Raw genomic sequence first — 25,674 nt, forward strand, 5'->3', positions numbered from 1 at the left:
CGGAGCAGGGTCTGCAGCGGCGCCAGAGGGGCCGGCAGGGCCGGGGCGCCTCCACCTCGTGCGGGGAAGGGGCGGTGGCAGAAACCCCGCCGGGCCGAGGCGCAGGGGCTGCGAGGGGTGCGGAGTGGCCGCTTCGCCACGGAGATGGCGCGGTACGTGTGGTGACCGTGCTCGCGCCCTGAAGGTCCCAGGCTTGCGCCCCGCGCCCCTGGCGAGCATGGAGCGCCCGGAGCCCGAGCTGATCCGGCAGAGCTGGCAGGAGGTGAGCCGCAGCCCACTGGAGCACGGCACTGTCCTGTTCACCAGGTGAGGGTGCCCTGAGCCCCGGGGGAGCTGGGGACCTGGCCAGGAATGGGTTCGGGGCGGCTCCAGAGGAGGGAAAACGGACCCTCTGCCTCTGCGCCCGGGCGCCTCCAGGTGCGCGCCAGAGGACCGGGCGCGGCGACCCCTCTGCTCCTCCCGGGCGGGCGAGGGAGCCGCTTGCTTCCAGCCCCCCACGTGTCCCCGGAGGATCTCCGGGGCGGCAGTGGGGACTCACCCAGAGCGTTCGTTCTTTGGATGGTAATTCCAGGGGTGCCCACCGCTGCCAGTAAGGGGAGACTGGGGTGTCGCCCCCCACTCCCGCCCCTATAGGGAGGGTGGGCTGGCTGGCGGAGCGTGGGGTCCAGCCCCCGGAGAGTGCACTTGCAGCAACTAACAGGAGGGTAAACCTTTCCGACGAAAAGACCAAGCTAGGACAGAGAACCACCAGGCAAAGGGTGGCAGAGCCCAAGTCTCAGGACCGGGAAGCGGAGTAAGGGGCTGCCAGCCCCTAGGGGGAGGGGGAGTCTTCAACCTCGGCTTGAGGGTCTGGGTAGCCGCTCTGCCATCCGCAGAGAGGCAAGGCTCCCTTTCACATGGTTTCTCAGGAGCCTTGGCTCCCTAAGCCAGCACAGAACTTCTGAGGAAGCTCTTGCAAACTGTCCGCACAACTCCCCAGGCTTCCACCCTTGCCTCCCACAAAAAGGGAAATAAATTCACAGACTTGCACAAAACCCAGATGAGCCCTCCCAGGTGTGGCTGAGAGTTTCTGCTTTGTGTCTCCGGGCTTTCCCCAAGCCTACTGTTTATTCAGGCACCCTCTGTGGTCCCACTGCTTCCAAGCTGTGTGACCTTAAGCAAGTTACTTAACCTCCCTGGGCTTCTGTTTCCTCTATAAAATTGGTATAATTGTTGAGCCCACTGTTATCCCAATTTTTGTAACTTTAGGATTGTGAGGAATATACAATACAAGTTAACCATGTGTACACTAAATGCTCAGTAAGTTCCTAACACTATGATTATCATCACTGGCCAGAGCCCTCTCAGACAGGATGAGACTAGTTTATTCTGACCCAAAATTGGGAAGGGTGGGAGGAGGGGAGAGAGAAAGAGGAAAGAGAGAGAGAGAGAGAGGCTGACTTCAGTCTTTCTGTTTGAGGATCCCTTCCTGCCTCATACCCCTCAAGATGCTGGGTCCTATGAGTGGCCTGGGGACACACGCTCTTTCTAGGAAGGGGGTCCCAGCAAAGCTGGTGAAGGGGTCAGTACCAGGTTGGAGGGTATGCTAGAGGTTACGGCCAAACCCCTGGTCCACTCCCACTCCCGCTGCGGCAGCTGGGGCTCACGGGCTTGCTGGGGCCTGCAGGCTTTAACACCAGGGCTGACACCCAGGCCTCCCCCTACAGACTGTTTGACCTGGAGCCCGACCTGCTGCCCCTCTTCCAGTACAACTGCCGCCAGTTCTCCAGCCCCAAGGACTGCCTCTCTTCCCCTGAGTTCCTGGACCACATCAGGAAGGTGAGGGGAAGGATAGCTGGAGTGGCCTCTGGGATCCAGCAGAGCACCTTCCTGGGAGACAATGAGGGACTTGGGATAGTAAAAATTACTTCTGTTTTCTGCCCTAGGCCTGGTCTTACTCCCCTCCTGCCCCTTTCCCACTGTGCTGAGCTGGACCCAGTCTGGGATGGACAGCTTTCTCCCCACCCTGTGCTCAGCCAGCTGGTTCCAGCTCTGTCACTGCCCTTGGCCTTGTCCCCTGGCTCCCTTAGGTGGTGGTGCTCATCTATTAGGAGCTGTCTGCTTATGACAACAAAGCTGGGGTTTTCTTAGAGGCTCTCCCAGGGCCTCAGTTTCCCATTATCCCAGGCAGACAAAGCTGTCCCACAGGCATGTTCAAGGCTTTGAGTTCCTCAGAAGACAGAGGCTTCTCTTGTTGTGTAATATTAGTAGTTCAACCACACATTGAACACCTACTGTATGCAGACATGGGTTGCTTTCCATTTCTGGTGACTCATCACCAATTGGGACCCCCAGGTTCTGGACTGTGGTTGTGAGCAGGGAGATTGCTCTGGACACTCTGTTTCCCTGCTGCCTTGACCTTGACAGGTGATGCTTGTGATCGATGCTGCGGTGACCAATGTGGAGGACCTGTCCTCGCTGGATGAGTACCTTGCTGGCCTGGGCAGGAAGCACCGTGTAGTGGGTGTGAAACTCAGCTCTTTCTCGGTGGGTAAAGGGGCTCTTCTCTCTCCTGAACTCCTGACCTAAGGCCACCCCTCTCTCTCCGTCCCCCCTTATATCCCCATTCCTATACCCTAACATGGCTAGGGTTGGGGACCTGCATCTATTACATACCTGCTGTGTGACCCTGGTGCTGCCTTGACCTCTCTGAGCCATTAATTTTTCTTGTCTGGTATGACTTCTCTTAGAACCATAGAAAGCTAAGGAGCCTGTAGGATTAGCTGGTCTGCTCAGTTTTCTATTGCTGGGTATAAAACCATCCCAAACAAACAGTGATGTCTAATTTCTCTGGGCTCCCTGGGGTGGTTCTTCTGTTCCATGTGGTGTAGCTAGAGTCACTTATGCAGTGCATTCAGCTGGAGCTCATCTGGGGATGGAATGTCCAAGGTGGCCTGTCATCCCTGGGGTCTCTCTCCCTGTGGCCTTATCACTAGATGGTCTAGCCCAGCTTCTGTACAGAGCAGTAGCTGAGTTCTAAGAGAGAGTGGTCTAAGAGGACAGACCTGGTGTGCAAGCACTTTTCCAGACTCCGATTGCTAATGTCCCATTGGCCAAGGCCAGTCCCACAGATGAGTCCAGTGTTAAGGTGGAAGGCCCCTACTCAAGGTGGGGTTCATTGGAGGCCATTGATGTGACATCTACTACATTGTCCAGTCACCTTGCCAGGTGGTAGGAACCTTGAGGAAGGGACCGAATTTGTCTTGTGCTCTCCATCCCCAGCACTACCGCCGAGGCTGGTCTTCAGTGGATAGTCAGAAAATATTTGTGGAATAAATAAACCCGATTTATTATGACTAATAATGCAGGAGAGCCATTTTATTCTCAAAAGCTTACTGTGTGCAAATGCTGTGCTAAGAGCTTTTTATAGATGATCTCATTTAATCAACAACCCAATGAATCAGAACTTTTTTTTTTACTTTCTCTTTTTAACTGATGAAGCAACTGAGGCTCAGAGAGGTGACGTAACTTGCTCAAGGTCATAGTTCATAAGTAGTAGAGTCAGAAAATGAACTCAGGTCTACCTGGTTGCAGAGCCTGGGTTCTTAACACCATGAATGTTGCCTTGCAGAGGAAGAAACTGAGGTCTGTGGGCAATGACTTTTCTTGGTCTGAGCTGGGGGTCCCAGGCAATGCCTCGGCCTCACTCATGGGGTGGTTGCAAGGCTGGGAGTGGGGTGAAAGGCTTTGTTCACTATAAAGCCTCACTTTAAGGGGGAAAGTGGGTATAATGTGGTACCCAAGGATTGGGGCAAAATCCTGCTCAGGAAGCATGAACCCTGTGCAGGAGAGAAGAAAGACCCAGGCCTCAGTTTTCTCACCTGTGGCATGGAGTGATGCCTTCCTGCCTTTGAAAATAACAAGGTGCTCCTTGCCTCTGCAGACAGTGGGCGAGTCCCTGCTCTACATGCTGGAGAAGTGCCTGGGCCCCGCCTTCACACCGGATGTGCGTGCAGCCTGGAGCCAGCTCTACGGGGCTGTGGTACAGGCCATGAGTCGGGGCTGGGATGGCGAGTAAGAGGCTGCTGTACTGCTCTATACAGGGGCTGGGCTAGACCACGTAGCAGCCTCCACCTGGTGGCCTTCATCAGTCTGTGCTTGTCCATTGGTCTGTGTCTGTTGTAGCCCAGGCTCCCCTAGGCCTGCCTGCATCCCAGATCCTTGTCCCCTTGACTATACTAGAGGGGTGATGGAGCAGGGCTGGGTCTCTGTCCCCACCCCCACTTAAGTACAGACAAGCGTGACTTTTCCCTTAGGAAAGGGCTTCTGGATTTCCCTGCACCCACAGTGGCTTCCTCCCTGCCTTCTTTCCACTCTGGTGTCCCATCTTCTGCCGTGAGGAGGAGCACCATTTTGGTGGCACTGGTGGCCTGGTGCCGAGGAGGTACAGGGCTTTCAGGGAATGGACTCTTCTATCAGCCACCCTTCTAGTGTGAGCCTGGACCACGTCAGGGAGTGGGATGGCCGAGCTCCAGACACCTTCTTTAATGCTTTTCTCTCCCAGGGTGTTTGCTTTTCACAAGGAAGGGGTGGGACAGCTTCTACCTTCACGGTGGAACCACCGGCCAGTCATCAGGAGAACCTCTGAGGAAGGGATAGGTGACCTGGCTCTGTGAGGTGCTCATCTGGGTTTCAGGGGCCTACTGTGATATCACTGCAGTGTCCCCCTTCCTTCACTCAGCACTCTGGTGGCAGCTCCCTTGTCATTGCTCTGTAGGAACCAGCTAGCCAGCCAGGGTGGGGTGGGTCTGCAGAAGGCCATCTGAAGGAGGGGCGACTTCATTCCGAGATATCTGAGTTCAGGCGGCTCTTCCTCACCACCCACCCACCCAAGCAGGGCCTGAAGCCCATCTCCCTACCCTCTTTTCTGCCTCTGCCTGCACCAACGGTGGGCCCACAGCTCCCCATCTCTCACACCTCGCGTGCCTGTACTCAGGTGGGTGGATAGACGAGAAAGCAGCTGGAGAGGCCCTCTACCCTCACCCCGAGCTGTATGCACTTACATCTTTTGCTCCATGCTGTGGTTGTGTAAACTTGAGGAATAAACCTCTTTTGTGTGCCTCTTTGACCCTCCGGGACTGGTCTTTTCTTGGGTGTCAGCTTGTATCAGATGAAGCTGCAGCGTGGTGGATGTAGGGCAGGGCAGGAATGGGGTCAGAAGGGTCAATGTGAGAACAGGTAGTAAAGAAGGGAGAGGCCTGGGGAAGCCAGTGGTGGAGATGGAGCTAGGGGGTCTGTGTTGAAAACTGCCTGGCAAGACAAATCCAGTTCTTCTTCCTCCTAGGCAGAGTGCTAGACTACATTTCCCAGCCTCCCTTGCAATTAGATGAATCATATTACCAAGTTCTGGCCAACAGAATGTGTGGACATGTATGTTATTCCCAGACCTGGCCCCCCCATACTCCTGCATGCTCCTCTGTGCTCTGTCATCCTTCTGCTGGTTTGATGCAGACCTTATAGTGACCTTGAGGGCCATGCGTTGAATGTGACAGAGCCAATAAGTGGAAGGAGCCTGGGTTCCTGAATCACTGCTTAGAGGAGAGAGCCCACTAATCAGAAGTACCTGGTGGGGCCCAGGTTCTTCTCCAGCAGGTAGAGCAGGGACTCACCCATTTGGAATTTTACAGGAAAGAGACATAAACTTCTATTGTGTTTGTGTCATCATACATTTGGGGGTTGGTTTGTTACAATACATGCCCCCACTAATCCAAAGTCTGAAGCAGGTCATTGGTCAGGGACCTGGGAGCCCATCTGCTGGTGGACAAGGTGAGGCTGGGGATAGGAATGAGTCAGGTGCCAAGACAGCAGCGAAGGGCACCACAGACTCTGAGGAAAGCTTGTAGATTCTCCTTGGAGGGAAAAGTGCCAATCCCAGGGCAGGCTTAAAAATATATATATATGTATGTATACACACACACACACACATATATACACATATATATTTATTGATTGATTTCATGGAGAGGAAGAGAGAAGAGAGAGAAATGGAAACATCAATGATGAGAGAGTTATTGATCAGCTGCCTCCTGCATGACCCCACAGGGATCAAGCCCAAAACTCCAGCATGTGCCCTGATTGGGAATTGAACCATGACCTCCTGGTTCATAGATTGATGCTCAACCACTGAGCCACGCAGGCCAGGCCTCAGGGCAGGCTTTCTAAGGACAGTAAATGAGTTAATGTTGGAGTTGAAGAGCAGGGGTGTGTGTATGTGTGTGTGTGTTCAGGAGTATCAGGCAGACGGGTAGAGAGACAGCCAGAGGCTTGGGGAGGGAGAAACATTAAGAGTGGGCATATCATTAGTCAGAGAAAGATAAATACCATATGATCTCACTTCTGTGTGGAATCTAATGAACAAAATAAACTGATGAACAAAATAGAAACAGAGGTATGGATGCATGGAACAGACTGACAATGTCAGAGGGGAGGGAGGTTGGGGGCTGGATAAAAGAAGGTGAAGGGATTATATGACACATAGACACAGACAACAGTGTGGTGATAGCCAGAAGGAAAGGGGGGTGGGGGCTAGATGGAGGAGGCAAAGGGAGGCAGGAAATGGAGATGGAAAGAGACTTTGCTTGGGATAATGGGCTCACGATGCAGTGTGCAGATGATGTTTTGTTGAACTGTACGCTTGAAACCTGTATGGTTTTGTGAACCAATGCCACCCTAATAAATTCAATAAAAGAGTGGGCATCATGTCAGCAGGCTTGGGGTTAACCCCCTACATGCTCCTGGCCTCCAAGGTGTGGGCTCATAGAACTGGGCTGTGAGTGGCTGGAAGGACTGTACCTGGGCCACTGCCCTCACTCTGAGGTTTCAGTTTTCTCAGCTAAGACCAATGTTGCCGGTGCCAGCAGAGCCTACCCAGCTCCCAACCAAACTCAGGTGGTCAGGCCTGCCATGCTGTGTAACTGCAGACACTGGGTCTGGAGCATGTTAGGAATGCTTTTCCCACTGTGGCACCAAAAGCCCCACAGTCTCCACTGAGAGAGGGCCTCCTCCACTGTGATCTGGTAACAACTCAGACTCAAGAGGCCATGCTTCGCCTATGGTTCTTGAATATTTGACACCCACTCACCTAACCGGGGTGACCTGGCTTTGGAAAGACCAAGCACTCTCCTCTGACCTGTGTCTTGAGCCATCCTAAGCATAAGTGCTTTTCACCTGTCTTGAAGACTACCCTTCTGCTTGTGCATGTGTGCATGTGTGCATGTGCATGTATGTGTGTGCATGTGCATGTGTGTGTGTGGGGGATAGTTCCTTCCTCCCTCAGCCCGGTAATCCTCTCATTCCAGTGTTCCTCCTCAGTCTGTCTGTTCACATGCCCCATCTTAAACAAAAAAACCACCCCACCCTATGCCCCTCTTCTCTCTCCAGCTCCCACTCTGTTTCTATACTTCCTTTGATAGCAAAACTCCTCAAAAGAGTTGTTTTTCCTTAAAATTTTTTGTTTCCTCACTCTTACAAGCAAATGGGAACCTTTCAACCAGGCTTTCATCCCCACCCCTAATCTATTACTGTCAAGGTCACCAACTACCTTTACCCTGTGAAAGTCAGGGTCATGTCTCAGTCCTCATCTTGCTCCTCTGCTCAGCAGCACTGGGGAGAATTGATCACTCTGTCTTTTATTTTAAAACTTTGTATTATGGAAAAAATGTTCACATACACAAAAATCAGAGCCTAGTGAATCTCCATATACCCTTCGCCTAGGATCAGTGGTGAGCACTCAAGATCTCCCTGCCCCTTTTATTTGGCTGGAGAGCTTTAAAGCAAATCCCAGACTTCCTAGTCTTTCATCTGTAAAGTCTTTCACTGGCTTCTAGCTGATACTTTTTCACCTCTTACCCCATCCCATCAACACACCTACCAAGATAAACAGTATTTCCTCAACCTCGCCTAATGCCCCGTTCATATTTGCAATACCCTGATTCTCAGAGATGTCTTTCTGTAGCTGGTTTATTCAACTCAGGGTGTGACCAGGGCCACACATTGCATCTGGTTGTGTCTCTTAAACCTGTCATTCCCTAGCCTCCCCCCCGCCCCGTTCCACCTTTGGTTTGTGGGAGAAACCAGCTTGTTTGTCTAACGGCATGTCCAGCATTCTAACTTGGCATCTTTGCATTCATTCTTCTATGCCTCAAGTATACTGTCAAGTGTGGTCAGAGCTGGGGGCTCCCTCCTTCCTTTTTGAGTTCCTTTCTTTCCTTGGCTTTAGGGACACAGGAACCTCCTGGTTTTCCTCCTTCCTCACTGCTCTGTCTCCCTTGCGGATTCCCCTCCCCCTCCCTTGGACCTCCTCTGACCTCCACTTGCTCCCGCAGAGGCCTCAGCCAGTCCTTGCTTTAAACACCACCCGCGTGCTGGTCAGAGCGGCCCACCATCCCCGGGGCGCCCCAGATCTGCCCGCTACCACCCTGCAGCCTCCACATGCTCACGGCAAGTCTCACTCCCACGGAGCTCCTCACGGATCCTCCTCATCTCCACTCACTCCCCTCTCCCTATCCTGCTTTATTTGTTCTCAAAGCACTTTTCCCTACCTGACACGCACTACATAAATTTATTGTACTGATAGTTGCACTTGAAAAGGGAAGGCTGCTAGGAAGGCCACCTTGAGCTCTGTGTTTGGAGGGGAGGGAAGAGGAAATTCTTTAACCCCCTGGCTGAAGCTGACAAGGTAGCCAGGAGTGACCCCTGTGACCTAGTGTATGTCTGTGCCGCCCCACACAGTAGTACTTATTGCAAAGTAAGATTACAACGGAAGTCGTGCCAATGCTAGTACTAATCCCTTATAATCCAGAGAGCAAATGTTTGTTTGGGCCTAACTCTTGAAGACCTACCAGGCACCTGACACTGGAGCTCCGGAGGCAGGGTGAAGGGCGGTTTCCCAGCCTGTGGACCTGTGATTATTTACAGGCTGCAGGGCCACGCCTCCCCTGGGGAGAGAGTGTGAAATGCTGAGACCAGCTTCCCCCATTCCAGGGACTGGAGGTGGGGATCTGCTTCCTTACCCACTCAATTCTCCTTGGGGGGCTTTTGTAAAATAGTGGTGCCTACGCCCCACCCCAGAAAGTGTAGTTTGTCCTGGGATGGGGCCTGGACACTGGGGTTGTTGACAATTTCCCAGGAGACTCATTTGTAGCCAGGATGGAGAACCCAGCATCGGAGGCTTGAGAGATGCTGGGTTGCTGATTGTCAAGGCTCAGGGATAGTCAAGTGTTCAGAAAACGTCCTCTGGTGAGAACCTGTGACCCCTCTTCCCACAAGCCAGGCTCCCATGTCTGCCACAGTGCACACGTAGACCCTGGAGTTGGGCCAGCATGGGGGTTAGTTAGGACAGACCTGAGTCCCCTCCCCCAGCATGTGGCTTTGGGAGACTGCGGAGAGTAGGCCCTGGAGGTCCCGGAGGCCGCCTCATGCTTGGCCTCCAGGCAGAACCTCTGGAGCCCAGGGCTCTCCTGCCTCCTTCCCAGCCCCGAGGAGCTCCCAGGGCCCTCTTAGGCAGAGGCCGTTAGCTGGTACCAGGCCTCCCCAGCACCAGGCCTCCCTCTTGACTTGCCCTTGAGTCCCATCCCCAGCCTAGTCCCACCTTCCAGGCCTCCAGTCTTCCCTGCCTGCTGAGGACAGAGAAGATGGACCAACCCCAGTCTCCCTTCAGGATTTCATGCATGAGGTACCAGAGCCCTCCCTCTTGAGCTTCTCTGTCAGAGCAAAGTCCCCTGAAAGGTCTGTGTAGCCTGCCCGAGACTGACTGTCCTCGTGGGAAGCAGTGGAGAGGAAGCCCCCACTATTCCTCTGTGTTCAGTAACGAGGCAGAACAGCCAGCCTCCTGTCCTCCTACCCCTCCTCTCTGGCTGAGACAACCATCCCAGGGTCATCAAGCTGGCTAGAAGAAGGCTGGAACTCTGGTGTCCTAGGCTGGGACACATGCCCCCAGGGCAGGGAGTTTTCCTCCTCCTTGCCACAGGCTATAGACCTAACTGGCCTTCGCTAGAGGGTGCTTCTTATTCTCTCCTGGGGGCCTCACCTGAAATCTTCATCTTGTCAAATCTGACTTCTAAAGTGGCCAACAGCCCGCTCTCAGGGCCTAGCGCTCATCCACGGGCTCCTGTTGCCCAGGGGAGACTGTCCCAGACGCTTCCCAGGTAGTGCACAGACCAGAAAGTTCTCCTTTGTTTCTCAGGGAGCTCTCAGGGTCTCCACAGCAGAAAGAATGAGGCAGATACACTTCCTATCTCTCCAGCAGACTAGGCAGCTCTTGCGAGGCCTTCCCTTGTGAGGACAGGGGCCACCAAGGGCCTCAGGGGTGAGAGGGTCCCAGAAAGGGCAGCTCTGATCTCAGGGTCAGAGCCAGGAAAGTGTGGTGCTCCAGCCCAGTGAGCCCGGTGAGCTTGGGAGGCTCATCCCTTGTAGGTGGAGGGGAGCCCAGCTGGGGGGTCCAGAGGCAGAGGCACAGGCCAGCAGAGGTCAGGAGGACTGTTTATTCAAGGCACGGTCACAGCATTAATAACAAGAAGGTTCAGCATTCTGGCACATTCCTTTAGTGGTGGCCAAGGGAAGTCCATACCCCTCACCTGGGTCCCCAGAGGATGCAATGCTGCTGATAGGCACTTTGCTTCCAGAAGCGTCCGAGAAAGAGGCAGGCAGGCATGGAGCTGCTCTAGGCCCAGTGGGGCACTTCTTGAAGGCTCTAGGCAGTAGTGGGTCCCTCACCCAAGAGAGCTCCCTCCAGAGTGGGTCAGGTCTGAGAGGGGGTGCCTCAGTAGACAGACAGGGGAAGGGCAGTTGGGAAGGACCAGTGAGGTAGGTGGAGGCCAGTGCATGAGGCAGGTGTGGGCTGAGAGCAACTGGGGGGGAGGTGACTGGATGTGAGGTGTCAGGAGCCAGAACATGCCCATGCCCCACACAGTGACCAAGGGTGGTTGAGCAGCTGTGGTGGGGCCTTGCCAGTTGCCCTGGGTCTCCAGGAAGGGTACAGAAGTGAGTGGACTCTGGAACTTTCCATACATTCTCACTGCCTTCTCAGAACCAGTCAGCATTTGACCCAAATTCTGAGGGGAAAGCCCCCAGACCTGGGCCCTTTCATCTGCTAGGTCCCTTTGCATATGCAGCTTCCACAGGCTGCCAGGTGGGCAGGGGAGGGAAGAGGAGGGACGGTGGCAGAAGCAGCAGGAACAGCCCAGCTGGTACGCAGAGACTAGAGGTAGGTGCCAGCAAGTAGTGCCCGGTGCAGGTGAGCCCGCAGGCCAGCTCCTGGCAGGACTCCTGCCATCCTCACACACTGGGGGTCGGGCAGCACCTGGAGCTCCCTGCTGGGGCCCTGACCACCCTCCTCTGGAAAGGACTGTCCCCTGGTGGCTGGTGAAATGCTAGGGGGAGGGGGCCCTGCGGGACCTTGGCTCATGAGGGACTGGCTGGGTATAATTTCTTCCTTTTCCTAGCTGGACAAGGACAGGGAGACACTGCCTCCTCCCTAGCAGACTTGAGCTCTCTGGAAAGATCCCTCAAGCCAAAGTAGGGGCCAAGGAGGATCTGTGGGGTGAAGCTTGAAACTTCTGGAGCTGGGATGTAGGCAAGGATGAAGCAAGAACAAGGTCCAGGTGATCTGAGGTCAGGGGCACCCATGGGCCTGGGACCCAGTGAAAGTACCTAGGTGAGGGAGGCTTGGGGCCCACTTTCAGCAGGTTGGCTGCAGGGACCCTGACCTGTGGAGGAAGTTCAAGAGAGCTCTAGAGCATGCAGACCCCATTCGACTTGGCTTGTCTTGGTCCACTGAGGCCCCAGCTGACCCTTTTCTGTGTCTGCCCTGCTGGGCTGCCTGGTAGTCCTGATGGGGGCCTGTCCCCAGAGGCAGAGGTCTGCACCCCCCTGCCTGGGGCAAAGGTGCTAGGTGTCCCCAGAATTGTTTTTGCTCAGAATTTGGCTCCAGGTCTCAGGAGGTGGCAGATCTGGGAGGGCAGCCTTACTCTGCAGCCCCACCCCAACCCCACCCTTCACTGGGCATCCGCAGTGTCATAGCCAGGACCACCTTGGAGACCACTTGAGTGCTCTTCAGTCCAAGAGCAGAGGCAGGGTCCTACCTGGAGGGCAGGCCAGTGCCTCCAGTTTGAAGCATGGGCTCCTTACCCTAAGCTGCTGCCTACCTTGGCCACACTGGGGGCCCAGGCACTCAGGTGGATATGAGGCAGGAGCAGCTCTCAGTGGCTACATCCTTGGCCTTAGGGGTTCCTCTGATTAGGCCCTGGGGCTTGGGTAGGTGTATCTGTTTTCCCATCACCCAGCATTTTGGGAGAAGACCTCCCCAACCTCCTGTGAATTCTGCCTCTGCCCCTCCCACCTTATAGTAACAGCCAAGGTTTGCCTTCATCAAAACACACACAGGTCCCATTTAATGAGCCCCGAGTGATCATGTCCCAGCTACCCTTACAGGAATAGAGAGGAGAAGGGGACATCTGTCTCAGGGCAGAAGAATAGGAAGGGCCTCAGTCACCTTCTCTCGAGTCTTGGGTCTCAGCTGCCCCTTGCTCCGATGGGTGCAGAAACTCTCTCTTTACAGAACCCCATGCAGGGAAACCTGGATGAGGTGGCCGTCTGTGTCTTGTCAGTGAGGCCCAGCACACATACCTTTGCTTCCTCACACGCAGGGGTGGCGGTGGGTAGGAGCAGGAGCAGCAGCTCCTTGGCAGGGCAGCTGGTCAAAGGGTGGGAAGACCCCGGAGTCTTCAGTGGGCTTCTTTTTGCCTCTTCCCGCATGCACACATTTCTCCATCTTGACCCCAGGAAGGACCCCCGCCGTCAGTGTCTGTGTTCAGGGCTTCGGCCACCTCTCCCAAGGCGTGGTGGCTGCCTGTATCTTCTATCCTGTCCTGGGGTCCCTGTGCACTGCCCAGCAACTCCCACTGTGTCTGGTCAGCAGGCACCCAATGGCCAGGTTGGCAGACGTCCCGTTAGGCCTTTCCGAAGTCTGCAGGAAGTAGTGGGGAGGTCCAGGCTGCCCTTTTGCCTTCCCCCGCCTGGCCCTCCCCTGGCTGACACTCCTGGCTAGAGTCGCCGTGGGGAGGCCTCGGGTCCTGGTTAGTGGTACTGGCTCTGGCCCTCCAGTTCCAGGCCTTCCTGGAACTGGGCCGTGTTCAGCTCCCCCGAAAAGCCCCTCACACTGCTCCCCTCGTCTCCGTCTTCCGGCGCTCTGCTCATGGTGCCGTAGGTGTGCCGGGCAGGGGAAGAGGCTGGTGTCAGGTTCATCTCCGGCTCTTGCAGCACTGTGGCCACATACAGCTGCTCAGGACAGAGAGGGGAGATCGGGGTGAGGTCACATTGGGGACTTGGCCCTGGACATTCCCTTTCCCCTTAAGCACTACTCCCAGAGCCTCTGCCCCGCCCCCCAAGCCATGCATCCTTCTTCACCAGCAGCCCAAGTCCAGCCATCCCCCTGCCCAGTTGCCCTTGGTCATTTAATGAGTATCCACGAGCTCCCAGGGCTGGTTAGTGCAGATCTCCTAACTCCTAGTCTGCTGTTCCTTCAACACCTGTGCCATTCATTCTCGGTTCCAGCTCAGGCTAAACCCAGGGGTAGATAACAATAGGTTCCCCTATGCTGGGGTCTGGAGAGCCCCCCCCCCCCACTTCCTGAGCTAGTGCAATTTCTAACACAGCTTCAAAGGAGCATCCACAACTCCCTCGGGCTGTCATTAGTTGGCCTGTGAATCAGGATTTGAAACTGAGACTGCTATCTGAGGCCCTGGTCATGCAACCTCTCAAATCCAGGAAAAACTTAGGAAGTACAGGGATATTGCTGTTTGTCATCCTTTGAAATGACTTTTAAACCAACTCCTTATTTTGAAAATAGGTAATTATGGGATGGAGTTAAACTTTTCCTGCAGGAATTCCTTTCAGGGAAACCAAAAAGCCCTCGTAGATGAGAGCACAATTTTTCTACAGAAGAATCTAGACATTTGCATAACGCCAAAGTAAACCCATAGTCATATGACCTTTGGGTGGTAAGTGGGAAAATTGTAACTGAACAATGGAAAAGCCAGCTGTCATCCCTCTAATCAGGGGGTCATGTTAGCATCATTAATGGGAATAAATGGGACATTATGTATTTCCCAGTGTGAGGCACAGCACTACCTGTAATGTGGTCTAGCACCTAATATTGAACTTGAATCTATCAAGCCTTTGGATCTAACTTCTAGTTTTTAGGAAATATAGGAGACTGGAATCTGCTATAAGACGTCATGAAGAAACAGTCAGAAAAACCCAGAAGGTAGGACATTCTGCAGGACGACTGGCTCGGTCTCTCCAACAAGCATTAAAAAGAGGCGGTGCTAGAATTAAAGGGACATGCACAGGTGCCGGGTTAATGGGGCACAGAGAATGGATTGGACCTTGTTTTGGACAAGCTGTAAAAGGTATTTCTGGAATGCTTAGGACAATTTGAATATGGACCTACTGAGTATTTGAAAAGGTAAAAATTTATATGGAAAGATGGAGATTGTTAAAGAAAGTGCAGGTTATAAATCAGTATGCATATTATTTCATTTTAGCAAAACTTTTATATATGGAAGAATAAAACTTAGGTCATCTCTGGGTGGTGAAAATATGGACTTTTTCTTTTCTTTTTTTTGCTTATCTGTTTTCCCCCATAACACCTACAACATTCATATATCACTGTTGTAATAATGAAAGATTTAAAAAATCAATTCCAGTAATTTTTATTTTAAGCTCAGGCTTTAGAGTCAGACCTGGTTCAAACTTTGTTCTGCCACTTCCCTGCTTAGTAGCATCCTGGGGTCTAAATTAATTGATCTTTTTGAGCCTCAGTTTCCCCATCTGTACAATGGGGATAAAAACCCTTACTGGGTGGGTTTATCATAAAGATCGAGAGTGAGAATGGCGGAGTTCTGTGCACTGGGGTGCGCGTGTCCAGCACGGGTGTGTCTGCACTTTCACCTGCTCTGCCACGACTAAAGAGCCTGTTCTCCACCGAGCCTTGGGGCCCACTCTGCATTTCCACCAGGCTGTCTTCCTTTCCCCAAATGTTCCCAATTGTCTCTTCCAGGCATTTGCACAGGCTGATCCTCTTCCTTGAATGCTCTTCCCCCACACACTATTCCACTTGGCAACCTCGACTCCCATTCCTGGAGTTGGATTACATGTTCCCTCCTCCAGGAAGCCTTCCCTGAGTGCCCTCTTCAGTGTTCCTCCAAGGCACCTGGGCTTTGGCATTGGTGGCCTTGTATCTATACTTGTGGCTGGGATGTGGGCGAGTGCTCATGCCTCTGTACAACGAGCCACTGTGTGGAAGCCAATGCCCAGCCTGCTGGACCCCTGCACTCTGAGTCTAGCCTCATCTCTTCGCATGTGGATGGGCTCACTCACATGGTGCGCCCCGGCCCGACCATTCCATCCAGACCTCCAGTAGCTCCTTGTAGCTCTGTCTGCGCACCTGTGCCCTTGGAGGCAGCCTTCGGTCCTAAGGCCAAGCCCCAGCATGTCCCTGCGTCTACACGACTGTGCTTGCTGTGGCTGGGGTCTCCCTGACCTTTCTCTTCCTCTCTGAGCTCCTTCTAGAGAATGTCAGGTTAAAGTTGGATCTTCTATCTTCCCTGCTCTTCAGCCAGGGCCACGGCAGGCATTGGACCTGGGCCAAGTCCTGCTGCGTCAGAGGAGGGAGCCCAGGGAGGGGGGCCCTTCTCCTCCCCAATACTCAGGGCAGGCACTAAATGCTGGTGCCCCCACAATGCCACTGGAGTAGCCCCCCCTCTAGGCACCCCCCTCTGACCTGTCCCACAGGGTGAAGGCACTGACTCACAAGGGAGGTGGGCGTGGAGGAGGTGCTGCTTGGCTCCATGTCAAACACGGTCTCCATCTCCTCCTCAGGCTGCAGCAGTGGGGAGAAACGGGCAGGGTCACAGAATGGGGGTATCTGCCCTTTGCCCACTCCCTCCCCACATTCAGGGGAGCCTAGGCCCTGCACCTGGGCCTGTTGCTCCCTTTGAACTCAACTGATCTTCTGTTTTTCCAGGCCTGCAGCCCAGCTGGCAGAGCTGAGGCCAGGGGGACAGAGAGGTGACTGGGATGCTAGGGCGACCCTTCCGGAATGTTCCATTCTCAAGGACCATAGTGGGAGGAAGTAAGCAGATTTGGGCTTCAGAGATGATCCTGCTTTGAGTCTAGGAAATGCCTTGATTTCAACTCTCTCTTCTTTCCCCCTGGGATTTCCCCTCTCCATCTGGAACGAGTCCTAAACCACTCTGGTCTAGGTCCCCTGCCACCTCTCTTCTCCAGAGTGGGCACTTGGACAACATAATCATGTGGCCTTGTTGTATTGGGAAGACAGAGCCAGAGGTGTCATTCACTCTGCTCCTTCACTAGCATGGCATTCGGGCCAGGCAGGGAGGGCAGTGAGGGCCTGTGCCCACGGTCCCAGAGATGGCAGATCCACTAGAAGCGAGAGGTTCCTCTTCCAAGAGGCTCCCTCCTCAGACTCTGCTGGTGCCAGCACTTCAGATCAGCTTACTTTCTTTTCCTTATATAAATTCATTTAAAAAGGAAATGCTTCACTAGTATAAACAGAAAACTTGTGTCAGTTGCTATAAGCAGAAAAACAAATAAATAGGAACCAATAGAAAAATAAATGTGTAACCATGAAAAATAATGTTTGAGTCCCCTGGAAATCATTCCAGTATGCGTACACAGACACCTCACTTTGGGACATGCTGGTCAAGAGCGCATAGTGTTGCTGGCATGGCTCTCGGTGGGCATGGATTGGCTCCCTTCTCTAGGCTGGGCCCCATTGGCAAAGGTGTCGTGGGGCCCAGAGAACCAGGTTCCCTCCAGACAGCCTCAAGGTCAATATGCTGGAACTCCTAAAAGTGATGACTATCCCCCCTTCCCCAGGCCACTGTCAACTCCCCCATCCCTTAAAATGGTGGTCAGCTCAGTGGCTGAACAGGCTCACATTGTAGGAGGGGTGGGCCAGAAGCCTGCTGTTGGGAGAAGGTGTCAGAGGAGAGGACAGCTGTCTGCTAAATATCCCTCCCCTATGAGGGGAGCAGTGTCTGGGCCAGTGCAAGGGGACACCCCCTCCCCCCCCCGCACACACACATTGAGTTTGTACAGCCCCTAATCAGGGAGAAAGGCAAGAATCTTTCATCTATGTGGCACTGTGGGTGCCCGGGTCAGAAGGCTATCCTAGAACTCTGTCCCTGGGGGCTTGGGAGAACCAGTGGAGGAAAAGCAGCCTGGCAACTCACCTCGTAGTCACGTGCCCTCCGAAGCCTCCCTATAAAAGTGCCCAGGAAGGCAATTATCATGGAGAAGATCAGAGCGGTGAGGGAGAAGATGGTGATGCTGTGGAGTGAACCTGCCAAGACAAAAAGGGGCTTGAGGACCAGAGCTGTGGGCAGCAGTCTGCCAGCTGGGATGTTACCCAGACTGACAGGTGCCTAGGGCCCACCTCAGCACCTCTGGAGCAGAGAGGCCCTTGCCCAATTCTCTTCCTAACAACTGGGATCAATGGGCCTGACACAATGACATCCTCCTTTGTTGCTATTTGACCAGTTTAGAATTTGGCATCTTGTGGATTCCATGAAAAAAAAAAAATTAATTGACTTAAGTATCCACTTAAGGGCCCATTAAACATGTTCTTCTCCACCCATCAGCTACCTGCCATATCACAGTCCCTGGGAAGTGTCTCTGAGTTATTCATTTGTGCCATTGCCCCCAAATACAATCTCTGACCCACACCTTTCCTTGTGAGCCCTATCCAAGTACACATGCACAGTGATCTGTGCTAATGGCACTGAGAAGCAATCCAGAATGCCAAAGTCATTTATGTTGCTCTGGCAGTGTGGCTCAGTTGGTTGGAGCATCACCCCATGCACCAAAAGGCTGTGGGTTCGATCCCAGGTGGGGTGTATGCGGGAGGCAACCGATTGATGTTCCTCTCTCCTTTCCTCTCTCTCAAATCAATTTTAAAAAAGAGAATTCTTTATAAAAAAATATATAAATAAATAAATAAAAGTCATTTATGTTTTGATTGGGGTTATTTGGTAACTATTTTAGGGTAGCCGTTTTCTAACTAGGCAAATATTAAAAATTAGTCTTTACATCATTACTGCATAACAATGTTTATAATCATGTTTTTTATTATAGCAAAAAATGATAAATCGCACCGATATCCAACAATGGAGAACTGACTAAAACAGAGTTTAGCGCAGTCAGCAAAAGGCATGTGCTCAAACAGTGTTTTAATAACACAGGACATTGCTTAGAACATAATGTTCAGTGAAGAAAGTCAGGATACAGGACTGAATGTTATAAAGTGAATTTCACAATTTGGAAAAGCAGCAATAAATCAATGAACTCCCTCCTGCTTTGCCCCGTCCCTCCACCCCCCGAAAAACACGTGTGCGGAATGAGGTCTGGGAGCAGCCAACCACAGGCTTCAGGGGATTCCAGTTTTGATAATAAACATGTAGTCCTTCATACTTAGAAAAAAGCGTTATAAAACTGAAATCTGTGAGGTGGCAGGAGAAGGCTGGGGCCTATGAAATTGGAGGTGACAACAGATAATGCTCAGGGTGACTGAGAGCTGAGTATTTACAGATGCCATGGTGACAGGGGAGGAAGAACACATGGACTCTCCCTTTTCCATGCTACTGAGAAGGTTAAGGTCAAGCATCTCTGAGGGAAGGCTAGTGTCGGGGGAGGCAGAAAACAGTATGGGCCTCGAGGAGGAAGGCGGATGGGATCAGTGTGAGCTTCTTGCCTCAGGGGATTTTCAGTATCTGGCCCGTGGGAACAGGGACAGCAGCATTGTGGAGCCAAGAGTAGGGAAAAAGCTGGCTGCAGGGGCAGACTCAGAATCCTCCTCTGGGTTTTTGGCAACTCACAAGACCAGGCATTTTGTAGGATCCCAGAGGGAATGTCATGGGAATGGAGCCTGAGAGCTAATATCTTATTTCCTGCCAGCCCTGAGTTAGAATGAAGGAACATCATGTTTCTTGCCCTGAGGCTGGTCAACCAAAATGTATATGATTTTTTTAAATTGATTTCAGAGAGAGGAAGGAAGAGGGAGAGAGAGAGAGAAACATCAGTGATGAGAGTCATTGATCGGCTGCCTCCTGCACGCCCCCTGCTGGGGATCGAGCCCACAACCCAGGCATGTACCCTGACCGGGAATCGAACTGTGACCTCCTGGTTCATGGGTCAACCACTGAGCCATGATGGCTGGGGCCAAAAAGTATAGGATTTGGATGGCGCTGGCCTAAGCCCTCCCTTCTCTTCAAAGGGCTCTAAAAGGAGCTCCCGAGGCCTAGAGAAGCCACTGGGCTCAGTCGCGCTCAATGAGCAGAGCCGTGTCCTCTTGGCCTTTCCTGCTCTAGCAGAGCTGGGGGGGGTTGTGGAGCAGCAGGGCAGGCAGTGGTAAAACGGCCCGGCAGGCCTGGTACCTACCTAATCGTAGGATGGAGAAGAAGAACATCCAGAACAGACCCAGCAGCGGCGTGAAGATGGCCTGATTTACGGCGGCCATGTGGATCTGCTCGTTGAGTTTGGTGGGCGCGTAGGAGTAGAACATGTTGTAGCGGTCTGTGATGTGCTTCATGCACAGGTACAGCAGCCCTGGGGCCGGAACATGAAGCCACACTCAGTGGCTGCTCCAGTCGGGGCCTGTGCTATCCCCAAACCCCCACACAACTGAGAAGTCAGATTCAGCGTCTGTCAGAGCAGCAAGGGCCTAGGACAGGCGGTGGCAACCCCATGGTGCCAACCTCTGGGACTAGCATCTTCCCTCGAGCCCCAGAGCCTCCCACCCTGCCCACAGGCCGTCCCAGGTTTCCTCCTGCTCCAGGACGTGGCCTGATGCTGTGGGGCTCAACTGCTCCTTCCAGTCTGGAGGTGCGCAGCGCCGGGGGTGCCTCTGGGATGACTCACCGAAGGGGACAATGACAGGGCAGGTGATGCTGTACGCCATCACCACACTGAAGACGTTCATCATCCATGCGTACTCACGCCCATACTGGAACTCTATGGCCTGGTCCTAGGGCAGAAAACAGGAGTCACCTGAAGGTGGCCTGGTTCCTTTGGCTTGGCTGCTCCTGTGGCTCCTTATCTGTCTTCTGGGAGCTGGTTGGCAGCCGGCCTTTCAACCTTGGAGTCCAAGAAGCAAGCCCCCCCCATGCCTCTCACACTTGGGGCTTCCAGTAGGCCTCCTTCCTGACACCCTCCCAAGGGACACTCTGAGGGCTGTGCTTAGGGAAGAGCCTGGCCCTCACCCTTCTGATGTGGACTCTCTCTGGCTCCGACTTGGAGAAGAAGAGGCGGGTGCTGTACAAGCAGAGTGACCCCAGGCGTAAGAGCTCCATGCCCGTGCCAAGCAAAGATGCTGTGATCACGTAGTTGATGAAGAAAGCACCGTTGTCTGGCAGGAACACACACCTGGGCATGGCGAGAGCGGGAGACAGCAGTGGAAGCCAGGGGAGAGGGAAAGGGCAGAGGTGTTGAGAGAGGGGAGGAGAGAGCAAAGAAAAGAGCCAAGGGAGTGGGGATTACATGTTTGAATATTGGGATTCTCAATGTTTATAGCCCTAAAAATAAAAAAATATATATCAAAAGTGGCTGGATGTCCAACATGACCTGTCTATTGTCTTATCAAGAGGGGGAGAGTAAGTTTTATATATATATGTGCTCCAAGCTCAATTTAACAAGGGCCCTTTAGAGCAGGGATAGGGATGGTCTACATAAAGTGTGGATATGTTATGAGATACATGTGCTGGCTTTATCTAAAGCAGGCTGTTTGACCTGGACCCACAAACCCTGGGGAGTCTATGAGTAGAATTTGGTGGGGATCTGTGACATTGAATGGAGAAAAATTACATCTTTATTTCCACTAACCGCCAACTACAATGTAGCATTTCCTTCCATTAAGAACGTGAGCCAACAACTGCAGCAATGTCAGCCCTGGTTGTGGGTCTGTCACCCACTGAAATCAGATATTTTCATATCACACCGCCTGCAGTCATTGCTGACATCTTACAGTATCATTTGTGCTCATCACGACTTCAAAATGCTAGTTACCCCACATGCTACTATGCTAATGCATGACTGAAAAGTTCCTCTCTGCAGACCCGCATCTGATGTAGTTGGCCAACTTCAACTAGGAGTCAAGCAGCCACCTAATGGCCAAGCTGCCTGTTCTCACAGAGGTGGCCCAGGCAGCTCTTGCTTTCCAGGGTCCCCATCTACACAATTCTGTCAACTTTTTTGAAAAGAGAAATCTGGGAGCCCTGGGCATATTTCAGAGCTCCTCCCAAAGCTGTACTTTCTTGATGGCATCAGAGTTGTCATGGACTCCCAATGCTTTTCTTTCTGATCTGTAAACTGTATTCAAGATATTAAATAGCCAAAGATGAACTCATTCATCTTGGACAAAAACACACAACATATTGCAATTATAGTTTGCAGAAAGTGCAGAAACCTTGCAGAATTCTGGTGCTTGCTCTACAGAGGAAGCTATGGAAGCTTGCGTGTCATTTGCAACATTACATCTTTGAAACTTGGGATTTTCAACGTTTATAACCTTAAAAATAAAATAATTGAAATTGGTTGGATGTCCAACACAACCTGCCTGTTGTGTTGTCAAAGATCTCCCCCAACCCCATTTAATATTCTTCTTCCGGCTAAGTAACATCAGCTTTCACACTGATGCCTTTAAAACAATAAACTAACTTTAGCTTAACTATACCTCACATGCATTGTCCTGTTTTTAAATGTGTTGCAAAAACCATGTTACCAGTTTGATTTTTAAAAATATTTGATAACTATATTTCAGTGTAATTGGTATTCTGTGTAATCCGGGTATTTTGTGTATTTAAAGACATCTACTCAGAGTACATGTAAAACTGGCAACATCTGCATAAGCTCTGTGAATTGTTTCAATGTCAGTTTCCTGGTTATGATATTGTACTAGAGTTATGCAAGACATTCCTATTGGAAGACACTGGCGGAAGGGTACACAGGACACTTTGGGGGGGCAATTTCCTGTGAATCTACAGTTACTTCAAAAACTTCAGAGAAGGGGTCCCTGGGCTTTACCAGATTTCCACAGGAGTCCATGGCACAGGAAAGGTTAAGAAGCTGCCTAATGAGTGTTGTTTGCATTCATTTCTACTGTGTGAGCAAGTAAAGGATGCACATATCCACCTGGTGTGAACCCATGGAGCCCCAGTGCACGCTGGGAGTGCACCTGGACCATGCACTTGAGTACTCACTGGAATCTGATGGATCCCTCCTTCAGATAGTAGATGTCAAAGAGCCAGCGGAAAAAGACATCCAAACTAGAAGCAAGAACAAGGCAGGCCCTTTGGTTAATGAATTTATGAACTAAGGCCCAGGGTTCAATTCTTCTTGGACTGGCTTCCCTTGCCCACGCCCCGAAGACTCTTACACCCTAACATTCTAACTGGCCAGTCCACACTGCCTCTCTTCCTTCTTAACGTTGGGCCATCCTGCACCTGACCCTTGGGCCTTTCAGCTCAAGGCCACCTCGTTCAGCAAAATTTCACCAGCCATTTCTCCCACAGTGCTCTCTCCTTCTTCTGAACTTCTACTGCATGCTGGCTGCGTTTCCCCCAGCTTGGGCTTGCAGTTAGCTGGCAGGCATGACTTGTCACCCCAGCTCCATGATAAGCTCTTTGAGGGCAGAATTCATGGCACCTTAGAGTTAGCATGATACCTGGGACATGCTAGGCTCATGACAGGCACTGGACTGTCATTTGAGGGACGTATTTGCAGCAACCACAGATAGACCTACAGTATCCGAAAGAGGAGGTTCCAACTTCAGGGTGAGCCTGGCCAAGACAGGAGAAATAATTAGAGGTGAGGTACCTGGTCAGCCCCATAGAGGGCAGAATGACCACCATGAACACCAGGAAGATGTAGCACTTATACACTATGATCAGGTTCTGACTTGATCTGGAAGGAAACAAAGAGATTCATCAGGGAGTGAGGGGTGATACGAACCAAAAGCTTAACACTACAGAGTGAAGAGAGAGAGAGGCTGCTACCTGGCCTAGAAACGTGATTTAATAGTGCATCCCAGCACCATCTTTGTGGGGCACTGTGAGGTGTGCTATGACTGGGAGCAGCAGGAAAGAACAGCATGATCAGCTAGTGATGTCTGTCCTGGCACAGGAGGGGAGGCACATGTGCCACCATATACTTTACACTGTTAAAGGGACATTACCAATGATACTCAAAATCCCTTTAGAGCTTCAGTAATCAGCATAAGCGCTGTTCCTGGCCATAGGAGCGACCAGTAAGGATTTGTTAGAACAAACCTCCTGGCTTGTTGCTTGGTAGGATGGTAGGAACTTTAGGTGCAGGAAATATCTTTTGAGACCCACATAGCCTTCAGGCCAAAGCAGGTTCACCTGCCCCAGGATATAATAAATACATTCTATCCAATTAGCCACCGTAGAACTATTAGGGCTAACAAATGGGAAACAGTTCCTGATTGTTTAAAATGTGGGCACTGCTCTAACAGGTTTCGCTCAGTAGATAGAGCACTGGCCTATGGACTGAAGGGTCGCGGGTTTGATTTCAGCCAAGGGCACGTACCTAGGTTGCAGGCTTGATCCCCGGCCCCAGTCTCCAGTTGGGGAGCACACGGGAGGCAAGCAATCGATGTGTCTCTCTCACATCAATGTTTCTCTCTCTCTCTCTCTCTCTCTCTCTCTCTTTCTTTCCCTTCTACTTTCTCTGAAAAAGCAATGGAAAAATTATCCTTGAGTGAGGATTTAAAAAAAAAAAAATTAAATGTGAGAACCGTGCCCAGCCGGTGTTGCTCAGCGGTTGAGCATCAACCTATGCACCAGGAGTTTCTGGGTTCAATTCCGGTCAGGGCACATGCCCCGGTTGTGGGCTTGATCCCCAGCATGGGGCGTGCAAGAGGCAGCCGATCAAGGTTGAGGTTGATGTTTCTCTTTCTTTCTCTCCCTTCTCCCTTCCTCTCTCTCTAAAAAATCAATAAAAACATATTTCTAAAAAAATGTGGGCACCATATGGGTCCACAATAAGTTTGAATTCAGGGTCTCCTCTGCTCTGGCCATAGCAGCCTTCCCAACATTCTCCAAACAAGTCCTGCTCTCTTGGCCTCATCCTGTGCCCTCTGCCTGTGTCTCTGCCCACAGGTCCATTCCCTCAGTGCACAGCTGGAGGCTAAGGGAGCTGCCCAAGGACACCTGGTTTTGGTCTCACATCTCTTATATGGTGGCCCTGTCTCAGCATCCTGGACGCCAGAGGCCCAGAGACAATCCAGGCCCTACTTTTGGGATGGTTTCAGGTATCTAATTCCATTCCTTAGGCCAGATGGGAGGACAGGGCACTAGGTTGGAGGCTGGAGGGGGTGTGGCAGGGGAAGGACTGGGAAGAGCAGGTCTTGGAGAGGAGGCCCCAGCTCACCTGGTCCAGTGGGCCTCCAGGAAGGCAGAGAAGTAGACAATCAGAGGCATTATCACTGTAAAGGCCCAGAGCAGCAGGGAGGGGAAGAACTGGGTCAGGATCGGGCTCTGCAGGGGGGGAGCAGAGGAGGGAGAGAAACATCAGAGCAAGAAGGCCCCGTCCCCTTCTAAGCCATCTCTGCCTTCTCCCACACACCTGGCCTCTCCAGCTCAGCCCCAGAGCAGGCCTGGTGTCCCTGAGCTGCACAGTGGGCCTTTCTCACCTGCCTTCCTGGCCAGGGGTCTGCCTGGTTTGGGGAGGGCAGAGGCTAACACCCCAAGGTCAAGTGGCATCCCCAAAGGGTATAGACCTTCTATCCTGAGGTTGCTGGAGGGGCAGAGTGGTCCAGAGCCAGCTGCTGTCACCCATGTCTCATACCTCAGGGAGATGACACTGTCTTTAACGTGATGCTGTGTGAGAGTGGCAAAGAGGGGGAAGGTGTAAATAAAGAATCCTCAGGGAGAGCTGTGGAGCTCCTGCCTAGAGCCTATTGTGACAAAGGAAGGCGAAAGTGTGTGTGTGTGTGTGTGTGTGTGCGTGTTGCTGGAATAGGGATGAGGGTGATCTGGAAACAGGCCTTCTAGGGCTGTGATGCATGATGACAGCTTGGGGCTACAGAATCTGGAAAGGGCCAGTTTAGTTCCTCTGGATTTCCTATCAGTACAGAGCATCCTCTGACTTCAGGAATGGCTCAGCAGGCCCGGCACTCCCACCCTGAAGTGGGTGTGTCTAGAAGTGAGGGACCTAAGACAGATCTGGGGTCCTGCTTCTTCCAGACAGCTGCGTTCAACTTACCTCACTCTCCCCACCCTCAACCCCATCTGTCAAACACGGACCCAGCTCGGGAGAACATGGGGAGAACAGAGCTGTCACACCTGCCATGCCCCCTGCTGCCACCAGCGGGCCTGGGTGGTGGATCTAAAGAAGCCCTCTGAATCCATGTTTGACTGGCCCACCCCTTACCAAAATCACCCCAGAACTTCTCTGCAGCTCCCCCACTCTCCCTTTGCTCCCCAGGCCCAGTTTCTAGGATGGGCAGCCACCAGCATTCATCTCCTTTAGAACAACGGAAACTCTAGGCCACCATTTACACCACTGCCACCTCCACCATGCTGGCCGGAGGGGCCTGTG

General features: G+C 52.4%; 2 protein-coding genes across 2 annotated transcripts in view; one reads left to right on the plus strand and one right to left on the minus strand.

The window, feature by feature from the left end:
• Positions 1-217: 217 nt before the first annotated feature.
• On the plus strand, positions 218-4,057 carry NGB (neuroglobin). The gene is made up of 4 exons (XM_016220404.2): positions 218-306; positions 1,707-1,818; positions 2,407-2,526; positions 3,923-4,057. Exons 1-4 carry the CDS (start codon positions 218-220, stop codon positions 4,055-4,057), a joined length of 456 nt encoding a protein of 151 aa, XP_016075890.1.
• A 9,056-nt stretch (positions 4,058-13,113) lies between these two features.
• TMEM63C (transmembrane protein 63C) overlaps positions 13,114-25,674 on the minus strand; it is a 34,287-nt gene continuing 21,726 nt past the window's right edge. Inside the window, exons 14-22 of the mRNA XM_016220416.2 lie at positions 24,505-24,611; positions 22,930-23,016; positions 22,314-22,379; positions 20,319-20,481; positions 19,978-20,083; positions 19,498-19,665; positions 17,295-17,404; positions 15,851-15,919; positions 13,114-13,314 (exon numbers count right to left, since the gene is read on the minus strand). Of these exons, the coding sequence (XP_016075902.2) occupies positions 13,114-13,314; positions 15,851-15,919; positions 17,295-17,404; positions 19,498-19,665; positions 19,978-20,083; positions 20,319-20,481; positions 22,314-22,379; positions 22,930-23,016; positions 24,505-24,611 (1,077 nt within the window). The remainder of the gene's footprint in view (positions 13,315-15,850; positions 15,920-17,294; positions 17,405-19,497; positions 19,666-19,977; positions 20,084-20,318; positions 20,482-22,313; positions 22,380-22,929; positions 23,017-24,504; positions 24,612-25,674) is intronic.

This window comes from Miniopterus natalensis, chromosome 1 (genome assembly GCF_054644295.1).
Source record: "Miniopterus natalensis isolate mMinNat1 chromosome 1, mMinNat1.hap1, whole genome shotgun sequence".
NCBI classification, from domain to species: Eukaryota; Metazoa; Chordata; class Mammalia; order Chiroptera; family Miniopteridae; genus Miniopterus; species Miniopterus natalensis.

Coding starts and splice junctions, on each gene's coding strand:
- NGB (XM_016220404.2), top strand. CDS start 218: ATGGAGCGCCCGGAGCCCGAGCTGATCCGGCAGAGCTGGCAGGAGGTG. Junction 307..1,706: donor GGCACTGTCCTGTTCACCAG/GTGAGGGTGCCC, acceptor CTCCCCCTACAG/ACTGTTTGACCTGGAGCCCG. Junction 2,527..3,922: donor TGAAACTCAGCTCTTTCTCG/GTGGGTAAAGGG, acceptor TTGCCTCTGCAG/ACAGTGGGCGAGTCCCTGCT.